General features: G+C 29.3%; 1 protein-coding gene and 2 long non-coding RNA genes across 19 annotated transcripts in view; all 3 read right to left on the reverse strand.

Annotated features, from left to right (window-relative positions):
• Positions 1-715: 715 nt before the first annotated feature.
• On the reverse strand, positions 716-4,494 carry LOC149876923 (uncharacterized). Of its 16 annotated transcripts, none has more exons than XR_016448357.1 (7): positions 3,185-4,494; positions 2,835-2,984; positions 2,525-2,640; positions 2,280-2,347; positions 1,722-1,821; positions 1,438-1,635; positions 935-1,338 (listed from the first exon to the last, which is right to left on the reverse strand). It is a non-coding gene; the product is annotated as an uncharacterized LOC149876923 (long non-coding RNA). The 16 variants fall into 16 exon arrangements; XR_016448346.1 differs by having other exon boundaries at positions 2,525-2,650; XR_016448352.1 differs by having other exon boundaries at positions 2,525-2,650; positions 3,424-4,218.
• A 3,923-nt stretch (positions 4,495-8,417) lies between these two features.
• Positions 8,418-11,858, reverse strand: LOC149876924 (uncharacterized). Its single transcript, XR_016448299.1, has 2 exons — positions 8,911-11,858; positions 8,418-8,827 (listed from the first exon to the last, which is right to left on the reverse strand). It is a non-coding gene; the product is annotated as an uncharacterized LOC149876924 (long non-coding RNA).
• A 2,346-nt stretch (positions 11,859-14,204) lies between these two features.
• The window catches only part of LOC149876925 (RNA helicase aquarius-like), a 32,215-nt gene continuing 18,597 nt past the window's right edge, over positions 14,205-27,822 (reverse strand). For both annotated transcript variants that reach the window (XM_090074474.1, XM_090074475.1), the window contains exons 26-47: positions 24,482-24,572; positions 24,325-24,356; positions 24,114-24,242; positions 23,755-23,824; positions 23,450-23,560; positions 23,150-23,259; positions 22,950-23,016; positions 22,013-22,081; positions 21,611-21,655; positions 21,456-21,521; positions 21,246-21,293; positions 20,945-21,017; positions 20,717-20,823; positions 20,099-20,170; positions 19,963-20,022; positions 19,731-19,858; positions 19,480-19,651; positions 19,196-19,366; positions 15,281-15,478; positions 15,090-15,152; positions 14,896-15,009; positions 14,205-14,502 (exon numbers count right to left, since the gene is read on the reverse strand). In XM_090074474.1, the coding sequence (XP_089930600.1) occupies positions 14,368-14,502; positions 14,896-15,009; positions 15,090-15,152; positions 15,281-15,478; positions 19,196-19,366; positions 19,480-19,651; positions 19,731-19,858; positions 19,963-20,022; positions 20,099-20,170; positions 20,717-20,823; positions 20,945-21,017; positions 21,246-21,293; positions 21,456-21,521; positions 21,611-21,655; positions 22,013-22,081; positions 22,950-23,016; positions 23,150-23,259; positions 23,450-23,560; positions 23,755-23,824; positions 24,114-24,242; positions 24,325-24,356; positions 24,482-24,572 (2,131 nt within the window). In that variant the 3' untranslated portion in view covers positions 14,205-14,367. The remainder of the gene's footprint in view (positions 14,503-14,895; positions 15,010-15,089; positions 15,153-15,280; positions 15,479-19,195; positions 19,367-19,479; positions 19,652-19,730; positions 19,859-19,962; positions 20,023-20,098; positions 20,171-20,716; positions 20,824-20,944; positions 21,018-21,245; positions 21,294-21,455; positions 21,522-21,610; positions 21,656-22,012; positions 22,082-22,949; positions 23,017-23,149; positions 23,260-23,449; positions 23,561-23,754; positions 23,825-24,113; positions 24,243-24,324; positions 24,357-24,481; positions 24,573-27,822) is intronic.

Genomic DNA, 27,822 nt, shown 5'->3' on the forward strand with positions numbered 1-27,822 from the left:
GAAACACTTACCGATACGAAAACATTTTAGTCAAATATTAAAATTTTCCCTTAGAATAAATTTGAAAGGAAATGACTTACTAATTTATACCTAAAGGAAAATTTTGCAGTTCGAACTTAATTTTTTTCTGATGCGCTAAAGAGTTTTTTAACTGTAAGAATACCTAATGACGTAACCAACATCAGAAAGCACATATAAATTAACCTAGATTTATTATAAGCAAGAGGAATCATTTTAAAATCCTGCATTAAAATCCAAAGGACGTATTTAGTCTCATAGGATTTAAGACTATGAGACTAACTAATTAAGTAACTAAGCAACTAACTAAATAACTAACTAAGATATAAAGTAAACTTGACTTTCAACTAAAAACACGTTCCTAGAAAAAATATCATAAAATATAAAATGTCATGTTTAAAAAGGGTAAAAAAAATTTGTGTGAAAAGTTGACCTTTCAAACTTTGTTTTAGAGTAAAAATTGCACTTTATTTTGTAATTTTTTGAAAAAATAACAAAAATGAACTTTTTTTCGCCGGCTACCCGCTTTTAAAAAACTTCAGGGTCCCTGAAGGAGTTGCCCTAAAGCGGCCAAAAAAAAACCACGATTTACTACTCATCCTGTATGAGTAGTAAAGCGTGGTTGTTTTTTTTAGTTAATATTACTCAATAGTTAAATACAGTTTATATAATAGTATTTATATAAATCATCATTACATGATATCTTTTATTATAAAAGTTATTTCTAAGTCTTTTTTTGTCAAGGATCTTCGTTTTCACTGTCGTCTACTTTTCCTTCATTGTCATCGTCTTTACTCTCTTCCTCAATCGAAACTTGTGTCTTTTTCTTGCAGCGCCGCAATAAGTGAAGAGTTAAAGCTATAGTTGTTTAATTACATATAAAAAAAAAGGGAAAAATTATTTTAATAAATACTAATTTAAATCAATCATTATATAATCAATTTCTATAGTTACATCTAATTAAATGGGTTCACATGTATTAGATATTGTATAGTTTGATGTTGTCCCATTGACAATATAAATAATATCTGCATATAAAAAGATCTTAATTGTTTTATTTTATTTTATTGTCTCAAGTCAAACACCACGAGTCAAACTGTTGAATCACACTCAGACAGATTCAGATTTGTACTACTTTTCACAGAAGATGTAGATTGCACTCACTTTTGAGCTGATTTTCCAGGCTATCAAAAAACTTCTGCTTCCCATGTGTTCCAGGCCTATTGAACTTCTGCTGTAAGTCATGCGCCACCATTTTGTTAAGCACCCGTGAAATGTGCTCATTACAGTCAACCTTCCCTCATGCTTCATCAATGTTAACTAAAAAAGATCAGTTAACAACTTAAGGATGTTATACCATCATTTATACTATACTCCCATGCCAAGATTAACACATCATGACAATTGAAAAGAACTTACTATATTTTTAGTGCTTTTCCATCTCAGAATGTTACTGCAGAGAAGCTAAGGTAGAAAATTGCGTATTACAGGCATTCTGATCACCAGGATCGCTAGCAACACATTCCTCCAATCTTCCCTGCCATTGATTAAGATTGGTCAACTTAGATTGGATTGTATTCAGTTCACGAAGAATGTACACACTTATGATAAACTGTCCTATGAAAATAACCACAATAAACAATATACTACTTAAAATATAATACTACTGCCATTCATTTTATAGTAATACAAAACATTTAAACCTTGTGTACTAAATGATTCAACTTTAAGCCGGCTGCAAGCATCTTGCATACTATCATGCATACCCAGTTAACTTGAATCAGAGGAATCACGGGGACTTAACTAAAGTTACAACAAATATTATTTTCAATGGTTATATAACTCGAACGATTTACAATTTCCCCTTCAAAAAAAAAAAATCTATAGCACTTTTGTACAATTACAAAACTAATGCTTAGCTAATATAAAAGTATATTTCTAATTTGATTTAATAAGATATGCACACCAATACATATTTTGCATGTACTCCTTGGGCCATATGTACTCCTACATATGGACGCTGAGATTCATATCAAAGCTCATGATTATTTATATCCAAAGGTTTTAGAGCATGGTAGCCTTATAAACCCAGATATAAGTAGTATTGCTATAAATGCAAATCAGCTTAGGAGAAAACCTATACATGAACAATAAATAGTTTACAGCATACAATTGACTAAAAATCTGACTGTAGAATGCTTGAAACCTATAAGAAATCAGTAAAAAACACAATCAAACTTTTGTGTACAAAAAATATATACCTAGATCCCAGTATTCAAAAACTAACAATTGGCTGGATAGGTGATTCAGGTAGTTAAAAACTGGGAACCTTTAAAAAAAAAAATCTAGCAACAAAACCCATTCATATAAGAACAAATAAATCACCTCATCACAAAAAAAAGCAGAAAAATAACTTTTACTTATATCAGATAAACTAAGAGATGTTCTTATGCAATCAGACTTGAATTAAATGAAAATGATATTATCAAATGATGATATTAAATACTTGAATTTTGTTTTCAGTCAAGTTCAAACAGAAATATAACAGCTTTATGTGGAGAGATGAAAGATGACACATGGATTCTTCTTCACTTTCATGACTTTCTCTTAATGGAACTTCTCCTGAAAAAAACTATTTTCTTTTTAAATTAGCTTTTTAGCACTGTAAGGTACAGAAATGTATAAGTTTGTTCAATTAGTTTGACTAATTACACTGAGTAAAAAAACTGACAGCAATCTTTTTTGTAGTGCGTGTTTGGTGAGTGTCAGTGTCAAAAATTAATAATTTAGATTAAACAAAGGAAATCGTAATTTACATTTGTTGCTTTCGTGCTCCATTTTGTCATATAATCCAGCCACATCATCAAAAACGGTAGGCACATTTCTATCAATGTTATCGCCTCCAATTTTAATATTCTCCTCTTCTATAACAAGCTCAACCTGCTTCATATAACTGGAAGATTCTACTAAAATAAATATATTTGCCCAAAACTTTTTAAAAAGAAGTTAAAAAAGTTTAGATAAAAAAAAGGCAGTCATATACTTGTCTGACAGTCAGTAAACAGGATGAGATAAAAGCAACAATATAGTATAATTACTTTATAACATTACCTTGATATTTTTAAATTATCGAGATTATTGGCTACGACAGATATTGTTGTATTACCTTTTAATCTTGAAATAAAAATATTAAGTTGATCACGACTTTTTCTTCTTTCAATTCTTGAAACCATTTTAAATTTATACACCAAATACTTTGTTGGTATTATAGGATTATAACTTTATTGTATTTAATAATTCATTAAAAATAGTTCAAATAAAATGTGATAACCATGATTAATGTCAATCAGTAGTTAGAAGTTATATGAAAGAACAAAAATCTTTAAAGCAAATCTATTTTCTAACCATGTCGCTTTCTCGCAGGGAACAGAACGTTTCAATTCCACATTTTCTCCTATACTAAAAAACTCTCCTCTACATAAGTTTTGTATACCAATATCAATCAATATCAATATCAATATGAATATATTTCGTGTTAAGGATGTTACAAAAAAAACACTGGTCATTGCAAATAGTAATTCACTAATAAAACGTAATGACCTAAATAAGATAAAAAAAAGACAAGAGAAAAACATAAGAAATAAACTAGTCACATAGTAAAAGTAGAACTTTACAAAAATTGTAAGTAACACTTATAAAACAGACTTTTAAAAAAGTTAAAATATAGACCAAATAGTTATTATAATGTATTTACATATACATACGTATATACACATATACACAAATAAGAAATTATAAAATGTACATAAACATAAAGAAAATAGTTATAGAGGTAAAGAATAAAGTTAAGCGTAATGTGAGGGCGGTGGTGTTTTATTATATTTATATTGTCTTCTTATTTTATTTATATGTTTATGTTTTCTTACGTTTGAGGGAAAGGGGTAAGGGGAAGGTTTGGGTTTGGTGTTGTTTGGATTAGGTATATGGTGGTTGGGAACTAGGTTGATGGTCTGGCGAGTAATTGGTTAGGAAAGGGCTAGGTTTGGGAATAGTTTGGTTAGGAATGAGCAAGGTCTAATCAAAAAGGCTTAACTTAAATTCGCCGTCCTCAGTATATTCTATAATATAAAACACAACAAATGTTCTATTAAGGTGTAACGGTAAGCACTCTTATATTCGTGTGACGTAAGTGTAATGGCGCGGATATGCTAAGGTGCGCGGTAAATTTTAAACTTTTCAATAACAGTATTTAACGCATATAGTAATAACAACAATAATATTAATAATCGAAATGCAAACAAAAGTACTTACTACTGGTTCTTCTTCTCTTACTTATTTTTCTTAATAAATATTCTCAAATATTCTCATCAATATATATTCTCTTAAAATTAACTCATGCAAATATCAATAAATCAATACAGATAATAACGCTTATTTAAAGTTACTCAAATATCTTTTCTTACCAATTCTTCTCGTAAGTTTTTCTTTAAAATCTTCATAAATAATTCTCATAGAATTCTCTTTAATCTTTACTAATCCTTTTCTCATAAATTCCTCTTTTAAATCTCTTAAAACTCTTTTCTCATAAAATTCTCTTTTAAATCTCTTTTCTCATAAAATTCTCTTTTAAATCTCTTACTCTTCTTAACTCTTACTTTGCCATCTTAAAACCTCTTCAAAAGCTGTTCTTCAAAAACTGTCTTCAAAAACTCCTCTCCAAAAACTCTTCAAACTCTTCAACTCTTCTTTTAGCCAGTTTAGTTTTCCATGTAAATGACTGATGATTCAAAAACCTTTTGATTGATTACTAGAAAAGACATTCTTGTCCTAGAAAAACTTGATCAGTTCGAAGAATAAAATTTTTTTTTAACTTACTTTTTAAACTTTTTTTAACACATTTAAAATATCAGAGTTTAAATGAACTCATGTGTTTCTATTGTGAGATAGAAGTCTTGATAAAATTGAGGTATGTTAAGAGTTCTCGTTTTCTTGATCAAGCAATCATCATCAGCAAGTTTGTCACCAGTCTGTGTAAGCAGGTTATCTGTTAAATTTTGTAAGTTGAAAGTAGAAAGAAAAAAGTCTTCAAATCGCTGCTGCACCATGTTGGGCTATCAGAACGGAACAACTATGGATTAGAACCATTATGACAGATATTGACAAAGATTAATTCTGAATAATTAGTGTTCGGCAAAATCAAATATACGTCAAACCTTTAAAGATTTGAATTTGAACTGTTCTTTGAGGGGATAGATTTGAATTTGATTTGACAAATATCTGGAGGATTTGGATTTGATTTTCAAATATTCACTTTGTTCTCAATTTTTGCGTTTGAAAAAAAAACGCCAAATTTTACTGGCCCGCAATATATATTCATATATATCACTTTATTCCGGGGTCTTTGCAGTGGTTTCCGGAATGGCGGTCGCCTTTCAATAACGGAAAAAAAAAAAAAAGAGTTTTTAATTAAAGTTTGTTAATATTAAAGAGAAAGTAAAGAGCATAGAGAAAGAAAAAAAGAAAAGAAATGTAAACAAAGTACAAGATTAAAAGAAAAAACGTAGAAAAAAATATATGTAAAAATCAAAAGAAAAAATTGCAAATACAATTTAACCACAATAAAAATGGAAAAAGTAAAACAATAACGAATCGAAAAACATTCATTGAAAGAAACAATCATTCGAAAAAAGAAAATAATAAAAAAATATAATAATGGCTTGCTTGAAAGCAAAGAATTTTTTTTTTAATTTTATTAATTTTCTGTGCGTTTTTGTATATTGTCTTGTATGTTTGTCTATTGTTTGTATTTTCCGTCGTGTATTCAAATTCAAATTTATTTTAATATTCGTTATTCTTATTTTCATTAATTATTTTTCATTATAATAGTTGCTATATGTCATTGTTTACTTTTACGTTTTATCAGTTTTAACTGTTTGTAACTGTCTAACTTTGTTTATGTAGCTATTGTATTTATAAAGACAAGTGACTTATATATAATTATTATTATTGTTATCATTATTATTAATATTATTTTTATTATTTAAACCATTATTATTTTAATCATTTTCATTAGGTGTTTACTTAATATTAGTATATTTACTATTTGTAAACAACCTTGAAGTGTATCTATTTCAGAAATATATATTACATTCCTAATTATGTCGGATAATCCAGAACCCGAATCTTTTTCTGTTACAAAAACCACCAAACGTTCACAATCAATTGTATGGGATCATTTCACAGTTGATGAGCATGACAAAACCAAGGCCATATGCCAGCATTGTCCAAAGCACAAGAACAAGTATGCTTACAATAAAGGTGGGACAACAAATCTAATGAACCATTTAAATTCTCAACACAAAAGCAAATTACTTGGGGACAGAGAACCAAAGCAACGACGTTTAGATGACATGATAATGACACCAATCGTTTATTCTCCAGATCTATTCAATGAATACTTAGTTAGCTGATTGTCAAGAATGATCAATCATTTAATGAGGTAGAGTCCAGCCACTTTCGTAAACTACTCACTCTACTGAAACCAAATTTGTCAATCATGAGTGCGCGCCAATTAAAAAGCCAGATAATGGACACTTACAACACCAAAAAACAATTACTAAAGACCCTTTTTTTGAATCTTGACTCAAAGGTTTCATTCACCACTGACTGCTGGACATCACCCAACAAGATTGCTTTTATGGGCATAACGGCTCATTACATTGACAAAGACTGGAACCTACATGCCAAAACTCTTGATTTCAAATCCTTGCCTGATTCCCATTCAGGTTCAAATTTATCTAATGCATTCTTGTCAGTTTTGATTGAATTCGGTCTTACAAGCAAAGGAATGGGCATTACCTTAGATAATGCTTCCAATAATAATTCATTTATGGATATTTTAAATTCCAAGTACGAAATTAAAACCACCTTTGAGCATATCCGGTGTTTTGCTCATGTGTTGAATTTGGGCGCGCAAGCAGGTTTGGATGTTTTGAAAGATGATCTTGTAAAACTTAGAACAGGAATTAAAAAAATCCGATCCAGTCCTCAATCATATTCTAGGTTCAAAGGTTTCCAGCAATCAAATTGCACCTTAAAACCAATACTTGATGTCCCTACAAGATGGAACTCAACAGCTGATATGCTTAAACGAGCAATGGAATTAAAAGTTGGTTTCATTGCGTATTTTTGCGATTTTGACTCAACTGCAAACAATCCAGACTGTTGTCTATCAATTTCAGCAGATGTTTGGAACAGGTTTGAAACAATTGTTTTGTATCTTGAACCATTCAAGGAATTTACCCAGCTCATTAGTGGTGATTCATATTCCACATTGTCTTTGGTGGTTCCTCTCTTCAATATTCTTTTGGATCACATTACTGAATGGATGACCACAAAAACCAACCCTGAAGATAATCTACACCGCTCTACAGTTGCAGCGCTCGCAAAAATGTCAAAATATTATAATTTGACTAGTGACTGCTTTACTATCTGCACTGTCCTGGACCCAAACCTATCTGCACTGTCCTGGATATCCAAACCTATCCAGAATGGCCAGAGATTACCTGGCCATTCCTGCTACATCTGTATCATCAGAAAGGCTCTTCTCATTAGGAAAAAATCTTATTACTGACAAAAGAAATCTTCTCTCTGCAGATACCATTCAAGCTTGCCAGTGCTTGAAGTCTTGGTTGGATTAAAAAGAATAAAAGAAGCTGTAATGTGTGAGAAATAGTAACAAATGCTGCAATATGAATAAAATTTATAGATTCAGATTAGAGTGCGCCAAGTTCCCGTATTTACGGGAACTACGGGAGCGGGATCCTGTTCCTGCTTTTGGTATTTAAAATACGGGAACGGGATCCTGTTCCCGTAATAAATAAAATACGGGAACAGGAAATTCCCGTTCCTGTTCCCGTACGTCATTCGATGTTACGGGGTTTTCCCGTAATTATTATATTATAATATATAATATATATATATTTATATATTATGATATAATATATATATATTATATATATATTATATATATAATATATATATTTATATATTATATATATACATATTTATATATTTATATATTATAATATATATATTTATATATTATAATATAATATAAGAAATACGGGAAAAGCCGTATTTTTACAAGTTTCCCGCATTTTACCAAGTTTCCCGCTTTTTTACGGGATTCCCGCTATTTTATGATTTGCGCGCATATATTCCCGTTTATTTTAAGATTTTAAGATTTATGTTATAAATTTGGTACTAATACTAGGAACAAACTACTATAACTATAAGGTAAATATATATAAATATTATAATAATTTAAAATTATAATTAGGTTTAAGACCTAATTATAATTTTTTTAAGTAGTTTACTGTCTTCGTTTCTTTGCTAACTTTCTTCTTTTCTTTGCTAACTTTCTTCTTTTCCTTACTAACTTTCTTCTTTTCTTTACTAACTTTCTTCTTTTCTTTACTAACTTTCTTCGTTTCTTTACTAACTTTCTTCTTTTCTTTACTAATTTTTTCTTTTCTTTACTAATTTCTTCTTTTCTTTACTAACTTTCTTCTTTTCTTTACTAACTTCTTCTTTTCTTTACTAACTTTCGTCTTTTCTTTACTAACTTTCTTCTTTTCTTTACTAACTTTCTTCGTTTCTTTACTAACTTTCGTCTTTTCTTTACTAACTTCTTCTTTTCTTTACTAACTTTCTTCTTTTCTTTACTAACTTTCTTCTTTTCTTTACTAACTTTCTTCGTTTCTTTACTAACTTTCTTCTTTTCTTTACTAATTTCTTCTTTTCTTTACTAACTTTCGTCTTTTCTTTACTAACTTTCTTCATTTCTTTACTAATTTTTTCTTTTCTTTACTAACTTCTTCTTTTCTTTACTAACTTTCGTCTTTTCTTTACTAACTTTCTTCTTTTCTTTATTAACTTTTTTCTTTTCTTTACTAATTTCTTCTTTTCTTTGCTAACTTGCGTCTTTTCTTTACTAACTTTCTTCTTTTCTTTACTAACTTTCGTCTTTTCTTTACTAACTTTCTTCGTTTCTTTACTAACTTTCGTCTTTTCTTTACTAATTTCTTCTTTTCTTTACTAACTTTCTTCTTTTCTTTACTAACTTCTTCTTTTCTTTACTAACTTTCGTCTTTTCTTTACTAACTTTCTTCTTTTCTTTACTAACTTTCTTCGTTTCTTTACTAACTTTCGTCTTTTCTTTACTAACTTCTTCTTTTCTTTACTAACTTTCTTCTTTTCTTTACTAACTTTCTTCTTTTCTTTGCTAACTTTCTTCTTTTCTTTGCTAACTTTCTTCTTTTCCTTACTAACTTTCTTCTTTTCTTTACTAACTTTCTTCTTTTCTTTACTAACTTTCTTCGTTTCTTTACTAACTTTCTTCTTTTCTTTACTAATTTTTTCTTTTCTTTACTAATTTCTTCTTTTCTTTACTAACTTTCTTCTTTTCTTTACTAACTTCTTCTTTTCTTTACTAACTTTCGTCTTTTCTTTACTAACTTTCTTCTTTTCTTTACTAACTTTCTTCGTTTCTTTACTAACTTTCGTCTTTTCTTTACTAACTTCTTCTTTTCTTTACTAACTTTCTTCTTTTCTTTACTAACTTTCTTCTTTTCTTTACTAACTTTCTTCGTTTCTTTACTAACTTTCTTCTTTTCTTTACTAATTTCTTCTTTTCTTTACTAACTTTCGTCTTTTCTTTACTAACTTTCTTCATTTCTTTACTAATTTTTTCTTTTCTTTACTAACTTCTTCTTTTCTTTACTAACTTTCGTCTTTTCTTTACTAACTTTCTTCTTTTCTTTATTAACTTTTTTCTTTTCTTTACTAATTTCTTCTTTTCTTTGCTAACTTGCGTCTTTTCTTTACTAACTTTCTTCTTTTCTTTACTAACTTTCGTCTTTTCTTTACTAACTTTCTTCGTTTCTTTACTAACTTTCTTCTTTTCTTTACTAATTTCTTCTTTTCTTTACTAACTTTCGTCTTTTCTTTACTAACTTTCTTCATTTCTTTACTAATTTTTTCTTTTCTTTACTAACTTCTTCTTTTCTTTACTAACTTTCGTCTTTTCTTTACTAACTTTCTTCTTTTCTTTATTAACTTTTTTCTTTTCTTTACTAATTTCTTCTTTTCTTTGCTAACTTGCGTCTTTTCTTTACTAACTTTCTTCTTTTCTTTACTAACTTTCGTCTTTTCTTTACTAACTTTCTTCGTTTCTTTACTAACTTTCGTCTTTTCTTTACTAATTTCTTCTTTTCTTTACTAACTTTCTTCTTTTCTTTACTAACTTCTTCTTTTCTTTACTAACTTTCGTCTTTTCTTTACTAACTTTCTTCTTTTCTTTACTAACTTTCTTCGTTTCTTTGCTAACTTTCTTCTTTTCTTTGCTAACTTTCTTCTTTTCCTTACTAACTTTCTTCTTTTCTTTACTAACTTTCTTCTTTTCTTTACTAACTTTCTTCGTTTCTTTACTAACTTTCTTCTTTTCTTTACTAATTTTTTCTTTTCTTTACTAATTTCTTCTTTTCTTTACTAACTTTCTTCTTTTCTTTACTAACTTCTTCTTTTCTTTACTAACTTTCGTCTTTTCTTTACTAACTTTCTTCTTTTCTTTACTAACTTTCTTCGTTTCTTTACTAACTTTCGTCTTTTCTTTACTAACTTCTTCTTTTCTTTACTAACTTTCTTCTTTTCTTTACTAACTTTCTTCTTTTCTTTACTAACTTTCTTCGTTTCTTTACTAACTTTCTTCTTTTCTTTACTAATTTCTTCTTTTCTTTACTAACTTTCGTCTTTTCTTTACTAACTTTCTTCATTTCTTTACTAATTTTTTCTTTTCTTTACTAACTTCTTCTTTTCTTTACTAACTTTCGTCTTTTCTTTACTAACTTTCTTCTTTTCTTTATTAACTTTTTTCTTTTCTTTACTAATTTCTTCTTTTCTTTGCTAACTTGCGTCTTTTCTTTACTAACTTTCTTCTTTTCTTTACTAACTTTCGTCTTTTCTTTACTAACTTTCTTCGTTTCTTTACTAACTTTCGTCTTTTCTTTACTAATTTCTTCTTTTCTTTACTAACTTTCTTCTTTTCTTTACTAACTTTCTTCTTTTCTTTACTAACTTTCTTCGTTTCTTTACTAACTTTCGTCTTTTCTTTACTAACTTTCTTCATTTCTTTACTAATTTTTTCTTTTCTTTACTAACTTCTTCTTTTCTTTACTAACTTTCGTCTTTTCTTTACTAACTTTCTTCTTTTCTTTATTAACTTTTTTCTTTTCTTTACTAATTTCTTCTTTTCTTTGCTAACTTGCGTCTTTTCTTTACTAACTTTCTTCATATCTTTGGTATCTTTCTTGTTAATTACCTTATTTTCCTTTGAATATAAGTTATTAGTTAGAATTAACCTTTTTTCCTTTTTTTTTTTTAGGTACATAGCTTTTATTAAAACTCCCCTGTGTGTCTTCTATGTTGTAAAAATCTTCTATGTTGTAAAAGTCTTCTATGTTGTTAAGTTAATAAATTTAAAAAATAAAAAAAAAAAATAAAAAAGAATCCAAAAAAAAACAAACACCTAAACCAAAATAAACCACAAAAAAAACAAACAAATTATATAACCAGGAAAAAAAAAGAAAAAAAAAAGCAGGAAAAAAAACCAGGAAATATTAGACGTTCCAGGTGAAAAGCGGGAACAGGAACGGGATTTTCCCGTTCCCGCTTTTTAAAATACGGGAACGGGAATTCCCGTTCCCGTTTTTTTCCAAGTCCGGGAAATGAATCCCGTTCCCGGAAATTCCCGCTTTCGTTTCCCGGAAAACGGGAATTGTCACAGCCTAATTCAGATAACTAAAATTAATAAATGAAATAAGTTAAATAACGTTCAAATATACATCAAATCTTGGAAAGATTTGAAATTGATCTAAGTTCAAAATAGGAAGATTTGAATTTGGCCATTTCAAACATTTGACGCATATTTGATCAAACTATTTGAATTTGTGCCGAACACTATGAATAATTATTAGGTTTTTAGAGTAACTATGGCAACCCTTCAGAAATATTGAATTAATATTATCTTTTTATTTGCGTTTTCCAGAGGTAAAAAAGTCAAAGCCTCATCTTGATCTATGGTGTTTTTTTGCAAATTTTCGAATGTGAAGTAAGGATGCCAAAATCTATTCTCAAGTGGAGTGAACTACAGTTGTTTATGAGAGGAAGGAGGGGGGGGGGGGGAGGGAAGAAGGAGTGTAGTATGATAAGATCTACAAAAAATCTAGAACTTCAACTATTTGTAGTTTTTAATTTTTCATGCCTAATTACAAGCCCCTGGCATAACAAGAAACTATTTGGTAGTTAATAAAGTAGAAATTTACGACGTAATGATTTGCAATCAAATGAAATCACACAAATAATCACACAAAATCAAAAATTGCGCAATCAAAAACAGCTTGCTATTTCATTTTTACAACTACTGAGGTTTGTATTAACAAATTTATAGGTTGCCGATACAACAAAATCATGCTGAGTTTTTTTGCTTTGCAAAAAAGAAAAAAAAGAAGCCGTAATACCTGCTAACATGCATTATTTCAATTGCATGCATTATGTCAATTCCATATCAGTGATTAATTTTAAAAACAAACTTAATAAATTTAGCAAAAAAAAAAAAAAAAAAATTCTGTTAAAATCTAACATCGTCGTTAGATTCTTTCTTGAGACTCTCAAGAACACAGCTTCAATTATTATTATTTTTAGTTTACATATTACTTGATAAAGCAAAAAGGTGAAGGTTAATACTCTCCTTGTGTTTCGACGGCCATGTGAAACACTTAGATGTTGTATCCTGCAAGGTCCTTTAGATAAAGTTAGGCTAGCTAGTTGTGTCGAAACCATTCTTTAAATAAATGCAAGATTATATGTGAAATATTCTTTAATTTCTTTTTCTTAATAAAGATTGTCGAACATTTGAATGGTTCTTTCTTTTGCCATTTAAAATGAAAAATTATTGAAAACAATCGAGGCATAAGATAAAAAACCGCAGTAGAATTTTTAAACAGCAATACTCGTTGTCATGAAATTATTATATTAAGTGAATTTTTTTTTACTTTTTGAAGTATGAGGTTTTAAACGACATTTTTGCCGTAAAACCAAACTATAGAGGGAGTTATTGGTGAACTCTTAATCTTGAATGAAGATTTCATTTCCTCTCATGAAGATTTCATTACCTCTGGTGAAGGGTTTACCTAAGGATCCCTCTAATGAAAAGTTAGCCCACTGTTAAGACTTCAATAGACGTAGTAGCTAAAGAAATTAATCCTAATCTCCTGAAACGGTATGAACAGGCTTCTACAAATAAAAAAGGTATCAAAATCATTAGCCACAATTACATGTAGGTTTGCAAAATCTTTCGATTGTTCCAGAAAACAACAACAAAATTTTTAATTGAAACCCAAAAAAAATGACGAAGTAAAAGTTTTAATAAAACTAATTGATTGATTATTGAGGAAGATTATTGAGGATTGATTATTGAGGAAGACTATTGAGGAATTATATCAAAAGTGGGGCGAAAACCGTTTCACCACAAAACGCTAAAACCTTATCAAAATGCGGACAGTATCAGTTCGGAAGTGAATTTTTTGTTAATTAATCATGTAATTACAATTAATCAGGCAATCACAGCCTCATCATGCTATAAGTTTAACCCAAAAATCTGTTTGAAAACGATAAATCTTGATAACACTAAAAGATTTTTGGCGTCAACATAGAAATAGGTTTTGAAAACTCAAAAAAAAAAAAAATAATAAAAAAAATAAATTATGCACTGAAATGTTAGTTATGTACAGTAATGTAAGGAATACATTTAAAATGCATGTGTTTAAATAAATTTTTAACTCGACAGTATAAAAGTTAAAGGTCTTAAGATTTCCAGGTCCGCTGACCACCCTGTTATACCTTCGTCTTTCTTTTATATATTAGTTTTATGTAAAGGAGATTTATGAAAACCTTAACATAACATATTTTAGATTATTGAGGGAATACGCTGAATCACATGGTTGCGTATCTTATTACTTATTTCTAAGAGGGTTCGAAAAAGTATCTCAGACACACGTTTCTTTTTTAACAATAAAAAAAAAGAAAGAAAGAAAAAAAAAAAAAAAAAAAAAAAAGAAATGAAAAACTTTAATGTTTTCAATTTTCTTTTCAGTTTACTGGAGACTTATAAGTTCGAACGGTAATGCACGTTTATTTCCAGTAAACGGAATTTTTTTCTTGTTTAAACTTTGCTATGAGCTTTTTTGCATTTGAAGAAACTTAAAAACTTCATTTCATACGAGAGACATTTTATAGATCGTCTAAGTTCACTTCGTTCACAATATCTTGCCCAACATCCATTGCGTTGGATTCATCCGCAGCTTTTGCTGCCATTTTCTCATCTAGGACAGGATCTTCTTCAATCTTCTCAAGCCGTTTCACTCCCTGTAAAATGAAATGAATTTATTACAAGAAATTTAACTTAAATACGAGGACTATTATTATTATTATTAAGATTATTATTATTATTAACATTATTATTATTATTACTATTGTTATTACTATTACTATTATTATTACTATTGTTATTACTATTGTTATTACTATTATTATTATTATTATTATTATTATTATTGTTATTATTATTATTATTATTATTATTATTATTATTATTATTATTATTATTATTATTATTATTATTATTATTATTATTATTATTATTACTATTATTATTATTATTATTATTATTATTATTATCATTATTACTATTAATATTTCCCAACCATAAAAGAAAAAAGATTTACATAAATGCAAGAATATTATAAAATAAGCGCGTACTTTCACTTCTTGTGAAATTGTCTTAATCTTTTCAGAGTAAAAGTCGTATACAAATTGGGCAAGGTGTGGCATATCAGAAATGATCAGAGGTTCACCATCAGGTTGAATTGAGTTCTACAAATAATGTTAAATCTATAAAATAGAATTGAATAGAAAATAACGAAGTTATTAAAATAATAAAGTCGTCTAATCACCAGTCTTTTTGTTGGGTAGCTTTCCCAGGGCGCAAGGAAAAGCTGCATCGGTCGCGACATCAGCTACAAAAATAAAAACAATCATTTTTTCACACATTATTTTATCGATTGTTTAAAGTAACTAAATAAATAAATTAAAAAAAAAAAAAAAAGGGGTGGGGTGGGGGGTGGTAGGCAAATTAAATGTTTACCTGGCTGAAAGCTGGTCGTAGTTCAAAACAGTTTTGAAAAAGACTAATACGAGCAAATGCATATAATCCCAAACGTGCACGCGACATTGCCACAATTAATCGACGAACGTCGCGTAGATGTCCAACAGACTTCGTACGAACAAGTGATAGTATTATGTAGTCGTTCTGCTGACCTTGGTACCTGTCAACTGTTGTCACCTGAAAAAAACGACCAAAATTTTGCAATTTCAAACCATTGATCATTCACCTTCATGGAAAAAAAAGCCATTTTCAAATTTTATTATTTTCGTGCATTTAAACTAAAAAATTTCATCAAATCAATAACAAAATCCAACATTAGGCCGGGTGAATAAAAATGAGCAATTGCTTTTTCTCAGTAATTAGTCAGCTTTACATGAATAAAAACTTCAACAACTTTGCTTTAGTTTTTATTCACGTAAAGTTGATCGGTTACTGAGTAAATTGCTTAAGTTTACGTGAATAAAAATATGAGAAAAACTCCTAAAATTTTTATTCACGTAAAGCTGACCAATTACTGAGTAAAAGCAATTGCTCATTTTTATTCACCCGGCCTAATATCAGTGTGAAATGGGGCGACGGAAATGTACGGAAGGGATCATGTAGTATTCAGTTTTTAAAGAAAAGCGTAAAATAAATCTTTTCGATCAGAAATTTTCACGATATTCCTATTCGCGTGAAAAGTATCGTGTTGAAAATACACACGAAAATACGCCGAAGGAACGGCATAGAATTTTTTTGACGTGTGAACTTTAAATGGTAAAGAATAACACGGTAAGGAACCACGTGGTAACGGTCGTAATAAAGTGTTCGTTTTCATTACTTTATTAAAAAAAAAAGCTAAAAATTGAAAGATCTTCTTGTATATATCCGTATAAATATCGCAGAAAACGTTAAGTGATCATCATAAATACCATGCAAAAGTCGCTCAAAAATCAAGGAGTTGATACGAATTATTTTGATTAAAACTGACTAAGGTGTAAGCATATTCTGTATGATTTTAATCGCTTATGAGTACGGTGAGGCACTTGTAGACCTAGGGTCCATTTAGGTAAAAAAAGCTCTCATTTTTCTTTTTTTATTTATTTTATTCTCTAATAGTATAAATGAGCTTTGATTATGGAGGGTTTCCATATTTACCAAGGGGAAAAACTGTATGCTTCATTAAGTACGAAACAGACTCTGAGTAGCAGTGGATCTGGAAATCTGGTTGAATGCAAGAAGACTTTTCAGTTTATGAGTCATTTTTGTTAAAACTTGTAAAATAACGAGTAACGACCGTGTTTTGACAATAATGGATAATGATTGCTCCCATAATAATCTCCTCGTAATAAAATTCTGTAGAAAGAAATGTTTCTACTTTTTTGCCCCCACATACCTCCTTTCAAAAGTGATATGTTGCAGCAGATGTTTGGATGAGAAACCATCCAGGACAACAAACGATCATACATACATAAACACACACAAATTTTCACTTAAATTTATCCCATAACTTTTTTTTTATATTACAATAAAAGCGATCAAAAAATAAAAAAATTAAAAAATTTTATATATACAGTTGTGCACATAATTATAGACGCATTATAAATTTTTTTTAAAAAATATAAACAAGAATGGAAGAAAATAAATTATTAAATTTAATCCATATGGAGTTTTCTTTATCACCTATCAACATTATTTACTTTTATTTTTTAATTCTTTGTTGTTCGAAAAATAATTGGATTTTAACATAAATATTAACTAGTATGAGACCAAACGATTATGCATATATTTATAGACGAAAGCAGAAAATAAAAAATTCAGGTAAAACTACTGAAGATTGATTTGTGAAAATTTAATCTGCTAAACTTTACTATAAATAGGACCTAAATCTAAAATTTCCAAATTCGTAATTTACGTTCAAAGTTATTTCAGTTGGTAATAAGTTGGTAATTTTCGCAAAAATAATGGCCAGAAAAAGCATATTCGAGACGGTTTGAAGGCAAGTCATTGGTATGATGAAAGCTTGTAAACGGAACTCAATGTTTCAGAGAAATGTGTTTGAACTACAAAGAAAAATTACAAGACGACCAATAGTGCTAAAGAGTTACCAAGGACTGGCAGGCCGCCTAAGACAACAGACCGAGATGCAAGCTACCTCTTTCGAAAGGTAAGGAAAAATCTTACAATCAGTAACAGTAAACTTGCTAGAGAGTTTAACAGCTTGTTTAAAAATGTTAAAATTAGTGGGGAAATAATTAGAAGGATTTTAGATAAAAAAAAAAAAAAAAAAAAAGAATCGGTTCATATAAAGCAGATAGAATGCCATTGCTGAAAATCACGGATAGGTTCCAAAGGCGAAAATGGTGTCGAAAAAGACTTCACTGGACCAAAGAAGATTGGAGCAAAACCATCTTTAGCAACCAATCGAATCTTGAAGTCTTCAATCAAAACTTAAGAGCAATGGTAAAAATTTAAAATTCTAAATGATACGTGGACCGATTCGTTATAACAAAGTTACAATGCGGAGGATGCTCAGTCGGTATGTGGGGTTGCTTTTCCCACAAACCTACTGGATGCTGCAAAGTGTATACGGGTCGAAATAACCTAATTACCTACAAAGACACCCTTGAAAATAAGCTTTTACCATCTGCTAAACTATTTCATAATGAAAGTCAAGCATGGAAATTCAGCAGGACGGAGCTACAGCTCATATGGCGTTATTAGTCCAAGGCCTGTTCAAAGAGTAGCAAATTTTGACCTTGAATGGTGCGCTAGGTCTTTAGATCTGAACCCAATCGATAGCATTTAAGGATGCCAAAATGATACCAATCAAGATAACGTCCATAAAGCATGTTAAAAAAGAGTTGGAGAGATTTTGGTCTGAAATTTCGAAAGAACTCTATGAAATTTATCAAATCAATGCCAAAACGCGTTGGAGCCTGTTGAGTTGCCAAAGGTGGCTATCTCAAAGTTTCTTAAAGTTTTCACACTGTAAATTTTAAAAATATATAAAATGAAATAGAAGTTAATAATTTTTTCCTCATTTAGAATGATGGCAAAGGGAGACAGATACTGGACTGTAGCACAATTTAGTTGTGGATCTAGTAAAGCAAGGTAAAACGTATCCTGAGGTTGAGAAAGAGACCGGAATTCCCAATTGCACACTATCGATTTCAGTCTACAAAAAAGTTAGTGAAAAAGGTGAAGAATAACCAGTTTGTAAGAGATTGAGGGAAGCTGATTTCGCTTGAAACGTACTTAAGAAGCCCTATCTAACAAAACACCATATAAAACGTCGATTCGACTTGCAAAAAAATACAGAATCTGGGTGTAAACCTTTGGAAAAAAAAATTTATGGAGTGATGAATCTAAAATCAATCTTAAATCATATAACGTGGCTAAATAAGTATGTAATATCTTAGTATAGGAAGGCTTGAGATTCCTTTTGAGAATCTTAATATAGGAAGATTCTCAAAAGGAATATCAACCCTTCAGCTCGAAAGTTGCGACGGGGCAATAACTATACATTTCAACAATACAATGATCCAAAGCACACTGTAAAAGAAACTACAAAATGATTCAGTGATAATAATGTAAAAGTCTTTTAATGGCCTGCACAGAGTCCAGACTTAACCCCCATAGAGTGGTAGTGAGCTATTTTGGACAGAAATATTGAAGATCGGTCAATCAGAAAGAAAGAAGAACTTAAAGAAGAACTTAACAGCAGCATGTGCGAAAACTTGATAGAATTAATGCAAAGACGTTTTGAAGCTATTATCGAAGCTAAAGGAAGCCCTGCCAAATACTCAAGTTTGATTTATCAATAATAAGTTTGAGTTATCAAAGTCCTAAATGTGCGCGCGTGCATGTTTAAATAGACTTCGACTACTTTATAATTTAAAAAACAATGAATACCTTTAAGGGTTTCCCAATTAGCGGATTATCAGCACATCTTTTGTCGATGACGTCACGAATAAGATGTTTTTGTCCGTTGTAAGTAGTTAATATTGATATTGACGAGGCGGGGTAACCAAGCAAACGCATATACATGAATAATGCAACACAGTATTCAGCTTCTGCAAGATTCTAGCATAAAGCAGTTTTATTTACAGCATTTGTCACAGCTTGCTTAGAGAAATAAATTGAATTACCCATAAGCAAAACAAAATATTTGAATGCAATTTATAAAAGTTAAGTACCTGATAAAAGTAAGGGTTGGGTTCTGATTCGCCGACACCGTTAAAGTCCTGAACGTCGATTAACTGGTAGTCGAAGAACATTCCCGGGTTTCCGTGCTTAAATTTTGTCCAACTGACAACGTGTTGCAAGTCACCCAGTTTATCGTATCGCCAACTGTACAACTGACATAGGCTGTAAAACAATGTTTTTTAAATGAAAAGAATTTTCAAATGTTGTTTTGATACAAAAATAACCTTAACAGCTGCATTACCTTGGTCGGGCCCTCCCTTGTGCATCTAACTGAACATAAGGAACACCTAGTCTCACAAATCTTGTAAACAGAGATTGTTCCATATTTGAGAACTTTTGGAAAGCCATATTTTTAATGACTGGAGGAAGCTATAAAAATTATTATTATTTTTTTATATTCATAATTCGATAAAAGGAAACTCAAGTTATTATTAATCTGAAAAATATTTTATGACAAAAAAAAGAAAATGGACCTGATGATGATCACCAATTAATATGACTCTTTTTAAACGATTGTGCCCATCCTGGGGATTCTACGCAAAAATAAATAACTTTAAGAAGAAGGTTCCAAAGCAACATCAAATTTGGAAGAATAGAGCAAAAACTTACCTGCAACATCAGTGGAATAAAAGTTTCTATTTCAAGGATTTGAGCAGCTTCTTCCATCAGAACGTTATCATACTAAAAACCAAATTAAGCGATTCAACTAAAATGATCTTCGTAGTTTATCATTAAAGAATACATCAATATAATTTTTATAAAAATTAGGAAAAGAAGTAGTGAACCTTGTAAAGTTTACACCAATTAAATTTCTTTTACTGATATGGTAAAAGTAGTGCGCTGTGAAACTCATATATAAACAAAATAGAGCGAGGACCGCTAGTTAGTAATTTGTCAAAATTCGAATACATTCTTTTGGTTGAAAATCGTGGAGGGAAAAAAAAAAAACAAAAAAAAAAAATTTTAGTAATTTGAAATTTTAGTGATTTAGTTTCTTTAACATGATTTTTTTTATGATGTCAGTTGCAAGGTCATTGAAAAGTTGACCATCAAAAAAAATAATTCTAAATCATTAAGTAAATGAACCTGCCAAAAAAAACTCATTTAAAATAAATTCTTTCAGCGTCTGGAAAAAAACGCAGCGTCAAAATTCAGAACGCGGGTTTTAATTCACGATTAAAACTCGTCATTTTAAGTTTTTAATGCTGCAAGGTATCAGTTATAAACCTTGAAATTTAATTCCACAAGATCTCTTCTTCGCAAAGCAGCATGGGTGCAAGTCATTGCTATGATCTTCGCAGTTTTTATTAGTAGATATTTTGAACGATCTCGCCCTAAAGAGAAATTTGCAACTCGTCAATAAAATTTTCAATTTAAAATATTTTCTTCATTTAAAACCTTTTGAATAATATAACTTTTCATTACTTAATGACATATTTTGCATAATTTTTTTACCACTTCTTAGAAGTTCAAAAGCCCTGAACTCTTCCAGCTCAGTGAATATTTTTTGGATGTGTCTGTAGCAACCCTGAAGAAAAATAAAAATCAAGAACCATTCATTACAAAATTCTGCAACTCAATGTTAAAGATTAAACTAAGATAAAAATAAACAAAGTTTTTAATTATTAGATAAATAAACAAATTTTTATAAACAACAAAAATATAAACAAACAACTTTTTATAGGGAATTCATTTTTTCATGGTAGTGTTGAATTTTTATCCTGTTTCATCACACTTAACAGAAAAAAAAACTAACCTCAGCTATAATCCAATCTTCTTCATAAGAGTGTCGTTTGAACAAAGGCTGTAAAAATATCAAACACTAATCAAAGACGTGTTTAAAAAAAAACCAAAAAATAATTAATAAAGCAAAAATAATAAAAAAAAACACCCCCCCCCAAAAAAACAAACAAAAACAAAAAAACAAAAAAAAAAACAAACAAAAAAAAAACAAAAAACAATTTACTTGTGGCGCATTTAAGAAATAAACTTTAAAAGGAAACAACTCCGCAACTGCTTCACAATCATTACTCTTAAAGAAAAGATAGCCTGTAAATCCAAACATGAAAAAACAGTGGAAAAACAAGATATAAGTAATATGCTAAAAATTAAGTGTCATACCTTATGCTTTAACTGACTATTGTATTTTTCCCAGCGTGATACAATCTAAACGAACAACTAAACATGTTGACATAATTATTCAACATTATAATTAAAAGAAAACAATATTATGATAATAAACCATATAGTTTTTTGCATTTTTTTAATGTGAAAAATATCTGATAGCAATGTTAAAGTTCTTTAGGTTCGAATAAAGTTTTAAAAGCACTAAATATACTTTTATCTATTTTTCTTATCCTAGTTTCAAAAGACTGGTATATATTATCACATACTTAAATTTTTTTTTCTTAATCTATTTTTATTTATTAAATAATCAAATAAAAATCATATCCAACAATTATCACAAGTGAAGACAAAACTATTTTATAATATTTTATATGTTTTAAACAAAAAATATTTCACCTGGTACAAGTAAAAATGTCCAGCTGTTTCACAGGTATATCCAACGTCACCAGGAACACCCAAGCTCTCCTGTAATGTTTCAAGTTTTTTTAGAAAAGTGCTAAAGTTTGATATAGATCACTTCTTTGTAAAGTTCCAATACACAAAGAAAACTTCTGTAAAAATTTCAGCTTGGGACTGCTACCAAACTTTGAAATTAATGCTTCAATTATCTAACCCCAGATACAAAACTGGTCATAAAGGCAAACTTTTTTATTGCCTTAACTTATTACTGGTAACATGTAAACCAGTGCAGCACATTAATAGTATTTGAAACATTCATAATGCTAGGAACTGCATCTACATAACAGCATTGGAAAACCACTAAGATAATACTTGTAATGAGAATTGATGCATTTAAAAAAATTTGAAAATATCACGATTTGTGAATGACAGCAGTGGATGAGCCATAATGAATGAAATATCACAATTTGTGAATAACAGCAGTGGATGAGCCATAATGAAAAAATACAAAAAACTTCACATACCAAAGAATAAAAACACCAATTATTATTGATTGCAAAACAAAATAATAATGTGTTTTCAGACAGATGGGTAATTAATAATATTATTTCTATAAGCATCACTTGATGTTTGATCAAAACGAATGTATGTAATACACTGCAATATATAAATGCAATTTAAGCAGCAGTTTTATGTAGCTCAAAAACTACTTTGATTAACAGTTTGGTAGCAACTTATCAACATTGTAAAACCTAAAATTTTTACATAATAATTTCTTCATTTCTTGAAATATTTTGGAAATTTTATTAATTCGCATACTTTTTTTGTGTAGTAATGTTAATCACTCAGTAAACTATCCAATGCAAAAATGAGCAGTTCAAGACTTATTAACTAAAATTATAATTAACTTCAGAAAAGAACAAGAAAATCTTACCTGAAGTCGTTGGACTTCTTCAAGCAAATGCAACCTTCGTGCAAGTACAAAGTTTACACGACCATATCTGTAGCAAGAACGGCAATAGTTATACTATTATCTCAAACAAGCACAATCAACTCTTGTTGATTGATAACCATCTCATGAAAATTTGTAGCATAGAAGTAAAAAAAAAAAAAAAAAAGGAGATAGAAATCAACCTGCTAAAGTCTTTGTCAGTCTCTAAAGACTCTGCAGCATGACCCAAACGTAACAAATGCCTCTCGTCAATGTCCAAAGCCATAATTTTTTCAAACAGTTGATTTAAAGCCTAAAGCACAATGAAATTTCCAGCAAAAATTACAATTTAAAAAACTTATTATTATTATTAAAATTTAGATTGAGGCTTTATTTAGGAAATACAACTTATTTTTAGAGAAATTTCATTTTATGCATATTTTTTTGTGTTAAAAGAAACAAAGTGAGAAGAAAAAATGAAACAAAACATCAATAAAAAAAACCTGATTTGAATGCGTAACAATGAGCGTTCTTTGATCTGGAAAATTATGATATATATTAGAGATGATTTGTACAGCAACATCAGTTTTTCCAGTACCAGGAGGACCTACAACCTATAATTGTGAAAATATCACAAAACTGGAAAATAGAAGCAAAAAAAAAAAGATCTGTAGTTGCAAACGAAACTTCTCAATGAAAACAATAGACTACAACTAGAAGACTATGAGATAAAATGATTTAAAGGGCTAATTTATGTAAAAGTGTTGAAAAGAGATATAAACTACAACTGCAAAATGAGTTACCATACCATTGTAAGCCCTGGCTGCATTCCTGACCTGATTGCTTCTACCTGTGTTGGTGTGAATGGTACAGTATTCCTATGAATAACAATTATTCATTTGTTGATTCAATACATAAATTAAAAGATATAGTGTAAATATAATGCTATGTCACAAGCATATTTATATAGCATGTTAATATTATTACTGGGTAAAATAAGTATTAAACTAACATTAAGTAGCAACATTAAGTTCCAGATTAAGTTATTAATAATAAACTCAATAATAAAGATGCCTCTAGTTAAATAAAGTGTTTTGAAATTGTAGGTGTATTGCATCAGAACTGGTGTATAATTTTGTAAGTAGATAAAGATAAATAAAAACTTGCATTTTTGGTTTATTGTAAGGATAAGGTCCTCTGTTAGGAATCTGATAAGGGAGAACAACTAGTTCCTTTTTTTCACATTGTTCATCAGCTTTTCGCTTTCGAGAATCTTTTTCAACTGGAAAAGTGACTCTAAGAAAAAGAGCAATATACTTTTTCAATAAATACTTAATAAAAAAAAAAAACACCATTAGAAGAATGTAAAGCAACTTACTTAAAAGGTGGCACTGGTTCTGTTGCCTCGCACTAAAATAGTGTTTAATTGTTTATAAGTTTTTTTTACTTAAGGTTAATTAGTAACACATTTGAACTAATAAATTTATCAGACTTTTTTTATATTTATATAACCTTAACCAATATTTAAAACATACCTTGATATTAAAATCAGGAAATGAGGTTTTTAAATGATCAATATTCAAAAATGTATCAACAAAGTCCAATGTTGGTATTTGCTGGTCAACTCTATTGAAGAAAAAAACAAAACTATTTTAATTAAGATACGTCTTAAAAAAAAAACCTAAAACCAGTTTAAAACCAGTTAAAGACTGGTTTTAAATTAAAGGTATAAAGTGTTTTTTACAATTTCTTTAACTTTTTAAATAGTTTAGAGATTTTATAGACCTTCTAGACTAGGTATCAGTAAAAGAGCAATGTTTTTTCCTCTTTTTTTATTCTTTCTAAATCAGTGGTTCCCAACTGGTGGTCCATGGACCCCTGGGGGTTCATGTGAACTTTTGAAACGGACCACAAGGTAAACGTAAATTCAAAATAAATTTGAGTTATTGAATTTTAATTTTGATATTTTTCTCTGTTTTAAAGAAACAAATAAATCTTAAATTCAAAATGTAACTCATGCTAGACAACATATGTTGCACAAAATCTGTGTAAGCCAATTTGACGTTAACCGTCAATGACTTGCGGACCACTATGAAACAATAAATACTTTATATTATTCTTACATCCATAAATTTTAAATGCTATATAAAATTATCTTATCTTATGGTAATAATATTTTTCCTAACTAATTGGTTTGAAAGAAAGTAATTTGTATTATTTTCTTTGAATAATCGAGAATATACTACTCTCAAATGAATTATACAAATCTCGAGTTAATATATTACATTATTTTGTATTATTTTTTAAATTCTTTAGATGTCTAAAAATAAAAAAAGGTCATATTCAGATAACTATACAAAATATGGTTTTACCTACATGCTAAAAGAAACCATTTGCTACCCACAGTGTGTTATTTGTTATAAAGTACTAGGAAATGACTCTATGAAACCCTCAAAGCTTGCTATTCACTTGAATAAGTGCCATCCTGATCTGCGAACAAAAGATTCTGATTTTTTTAAAAGAAAATTTGAATCACTGAAGAAATGTAAGTTGGATAAAACTAAGATTATTCACCAAACTCAACAGAATATAGCAGAAGCATCTTATAAGGTTTCATATGTAATAGCACAGAAGAAAAAAGCTCACACATTGGCTGAAGAAGTTATACTTCCATGTACAAAAGAAATTGTTAGATTATTATTTGGAGAAGAAGCTGTAAAGAAGATAGATAATATATCTTTATCAAATACTACAGTCAAACGAAGGGTAACTGACATTTCATCAAATATTAAAGAAAATGTTATTAATGAAATTAAAGAATCACCATATTTGTCTATTCAGTTGGATGAGTCCACAGATGTAAGTTCAATGGCACAATTAATTGTATTTTGTTGGTATATTCACAAAAATAAATTCAAAGAAGAATTTTTATTCTCTTCTTTTCTTGAAACAACAACAAAAGCAGCTGATATTATGGAAATTATGAAACAGTTTTTCAATGACAATCAATTACAATGGAAATATTTGTTAGGAATTACTACTGATGGAGCTCCTGCCATGATGGGTTGTAACTCTGGATTGCAGACTAGGGTAAAAGAGATTGCTCCAAATGTAGTCGGTGTACACTGTTTTATTCATAGACAGGCTTTGGCAACCAAAACATTGCCAGGTAGTTTCAAAACTCTATTTAATCAATTGGTCAAATTAGTGTATCATATAAAATCTTCTGCTCTTAACACTCGACTTTTTACAAAATTTTGTTCTGACCAAAGAACTTTGATGCTGAACACAATATGTTATTGTTTTACACTTCAGAGCAATGACTTTCTGCTGGAAATTTTTTGGAAAGATTTTTCAAGCTTAGAAACGAAGTGAAAGAATGTCAAATGAAAAGTGGACTGGTAGAATATTTTGAATTTGACATTTTTGAAATAACAACTGCTTATCTTGTGGACATTGTGGGTCTTTTTAACAAGTTAAATTTGCAACTTCAAGGCAAAAATGCTTATGTTATTGCACACTTGGATAAACTGAAGGCATTTATTGAAAAGCTCAAACTGTATAAGACTAGAATTAACAATGGAAATTTGATAATGTTTCAAAATTCAAATGGCGTAAACGGAAATAACATGCTTCCCGAAGTTATAAAGATAGAAATACTTTGTCACCTAGATAATTTGATTAATGAATTTAGTAATTATTTTCCAGATGTGAACCTTTTGAGCAGTGAAGTAATTATATCACCATTTTCCTGTGATGTGAAAAATGTGAATGAGGAAGCACAAGAAGAATTGATAGAGTTAAAGAATGATACCACTGCTAAGGATCACTTCAAAATAACACCATTAAACAACTTCTGGTTGAAAATGAGGAATTCACATCCATTGTGATCAACAATTGCACTTAAAGCCCTTATTCCTTTTTCAACATCATATTTGTGCGAAGTAGGGTTTTCAGCCATGTTATCTGTAAAAACCAATAAAAGAAATAGACTTGAAATTGATGCAGATATTAGATGTGCTCTATCAAAAACTAAACCGGATTTTCAAATATTAATTGCTGGTAAGCAGTGCCATAATTCACATTGACCATTTTTGTATCATATACTAAGATAAAATATTTTTGGGTCATAGATAGTCTATTCTATTAAAAAATACCTTGAATAAAATATTGCCCTGATGAATAAAAATAACATTATTAAAGTTTTCACCTTGCAATCATTTTTAAAAGCAAAGGGGTCCATGGAGATTTTATGATATATAATTTGGGGAATGGGTTAGAAAAGGTTGGGAACCACTGTTCTAAATCTTTCAAAAATCAAAAAATATTTTAAATCTTCTCTCTTAAGTGCTCTGAAGGTTGATGACTTTTTTCCTTTTTTACTATGTTCAAATGGCCAAGGAATCATTAAATGAGGTTTTAATCACATGTAAAAATATGTCATTATTTAGTACCTTTGGTAAAAAAAAATATCCTTCAAAAACAAAATTTTCAAAATCGCAGTTGAGATCAATTCATTTAAAACATAAATTTTTATGTTACAGACTATTTTGAAATTGAAAGAGCACAAATTTAAAATAAGCAACAAAATTGCCATAAAAAAAGAAATGTTCAAATATGGACTAATAATTTGGTTCATTTTGAAAAGTCTAAATTGAACAAAGCAGCCTTTATCCTGAGATATTTAAATCACAAGATTAATTGATCAGAATTCTGAAAGTGACTATTGTTATTCAATACTTAGCCAAAAAAGGAAAAGACTGTGTATCTAAGATGTAAAATTTTTGCTGAAGCGCTGATTGCACTCTGGGCCGAATTGAATATCCCTTCAATAACTCACAAACCAGCTACTACAAAGACGCAATACTTTGTTTCA

The sequence above is a fragment of the Hydra viridissima genome, unplaced genomic scaffold (genome assembly GCF_058129835.1).
Source record: "Hydra viridissima isolate aposymbiotic clone 2 unplaced genomic scaffold, HvirCarnegie_v1 scaffold_17, whole genome shotgun sequence".
In the NCBI taxonomy this organism is placed as follows: Eukaryota; Metazoa; Cnidaria; class Hydrozoa; order Anthoathecata; family Hydridae; genus Hydra; species Hydra viridissima.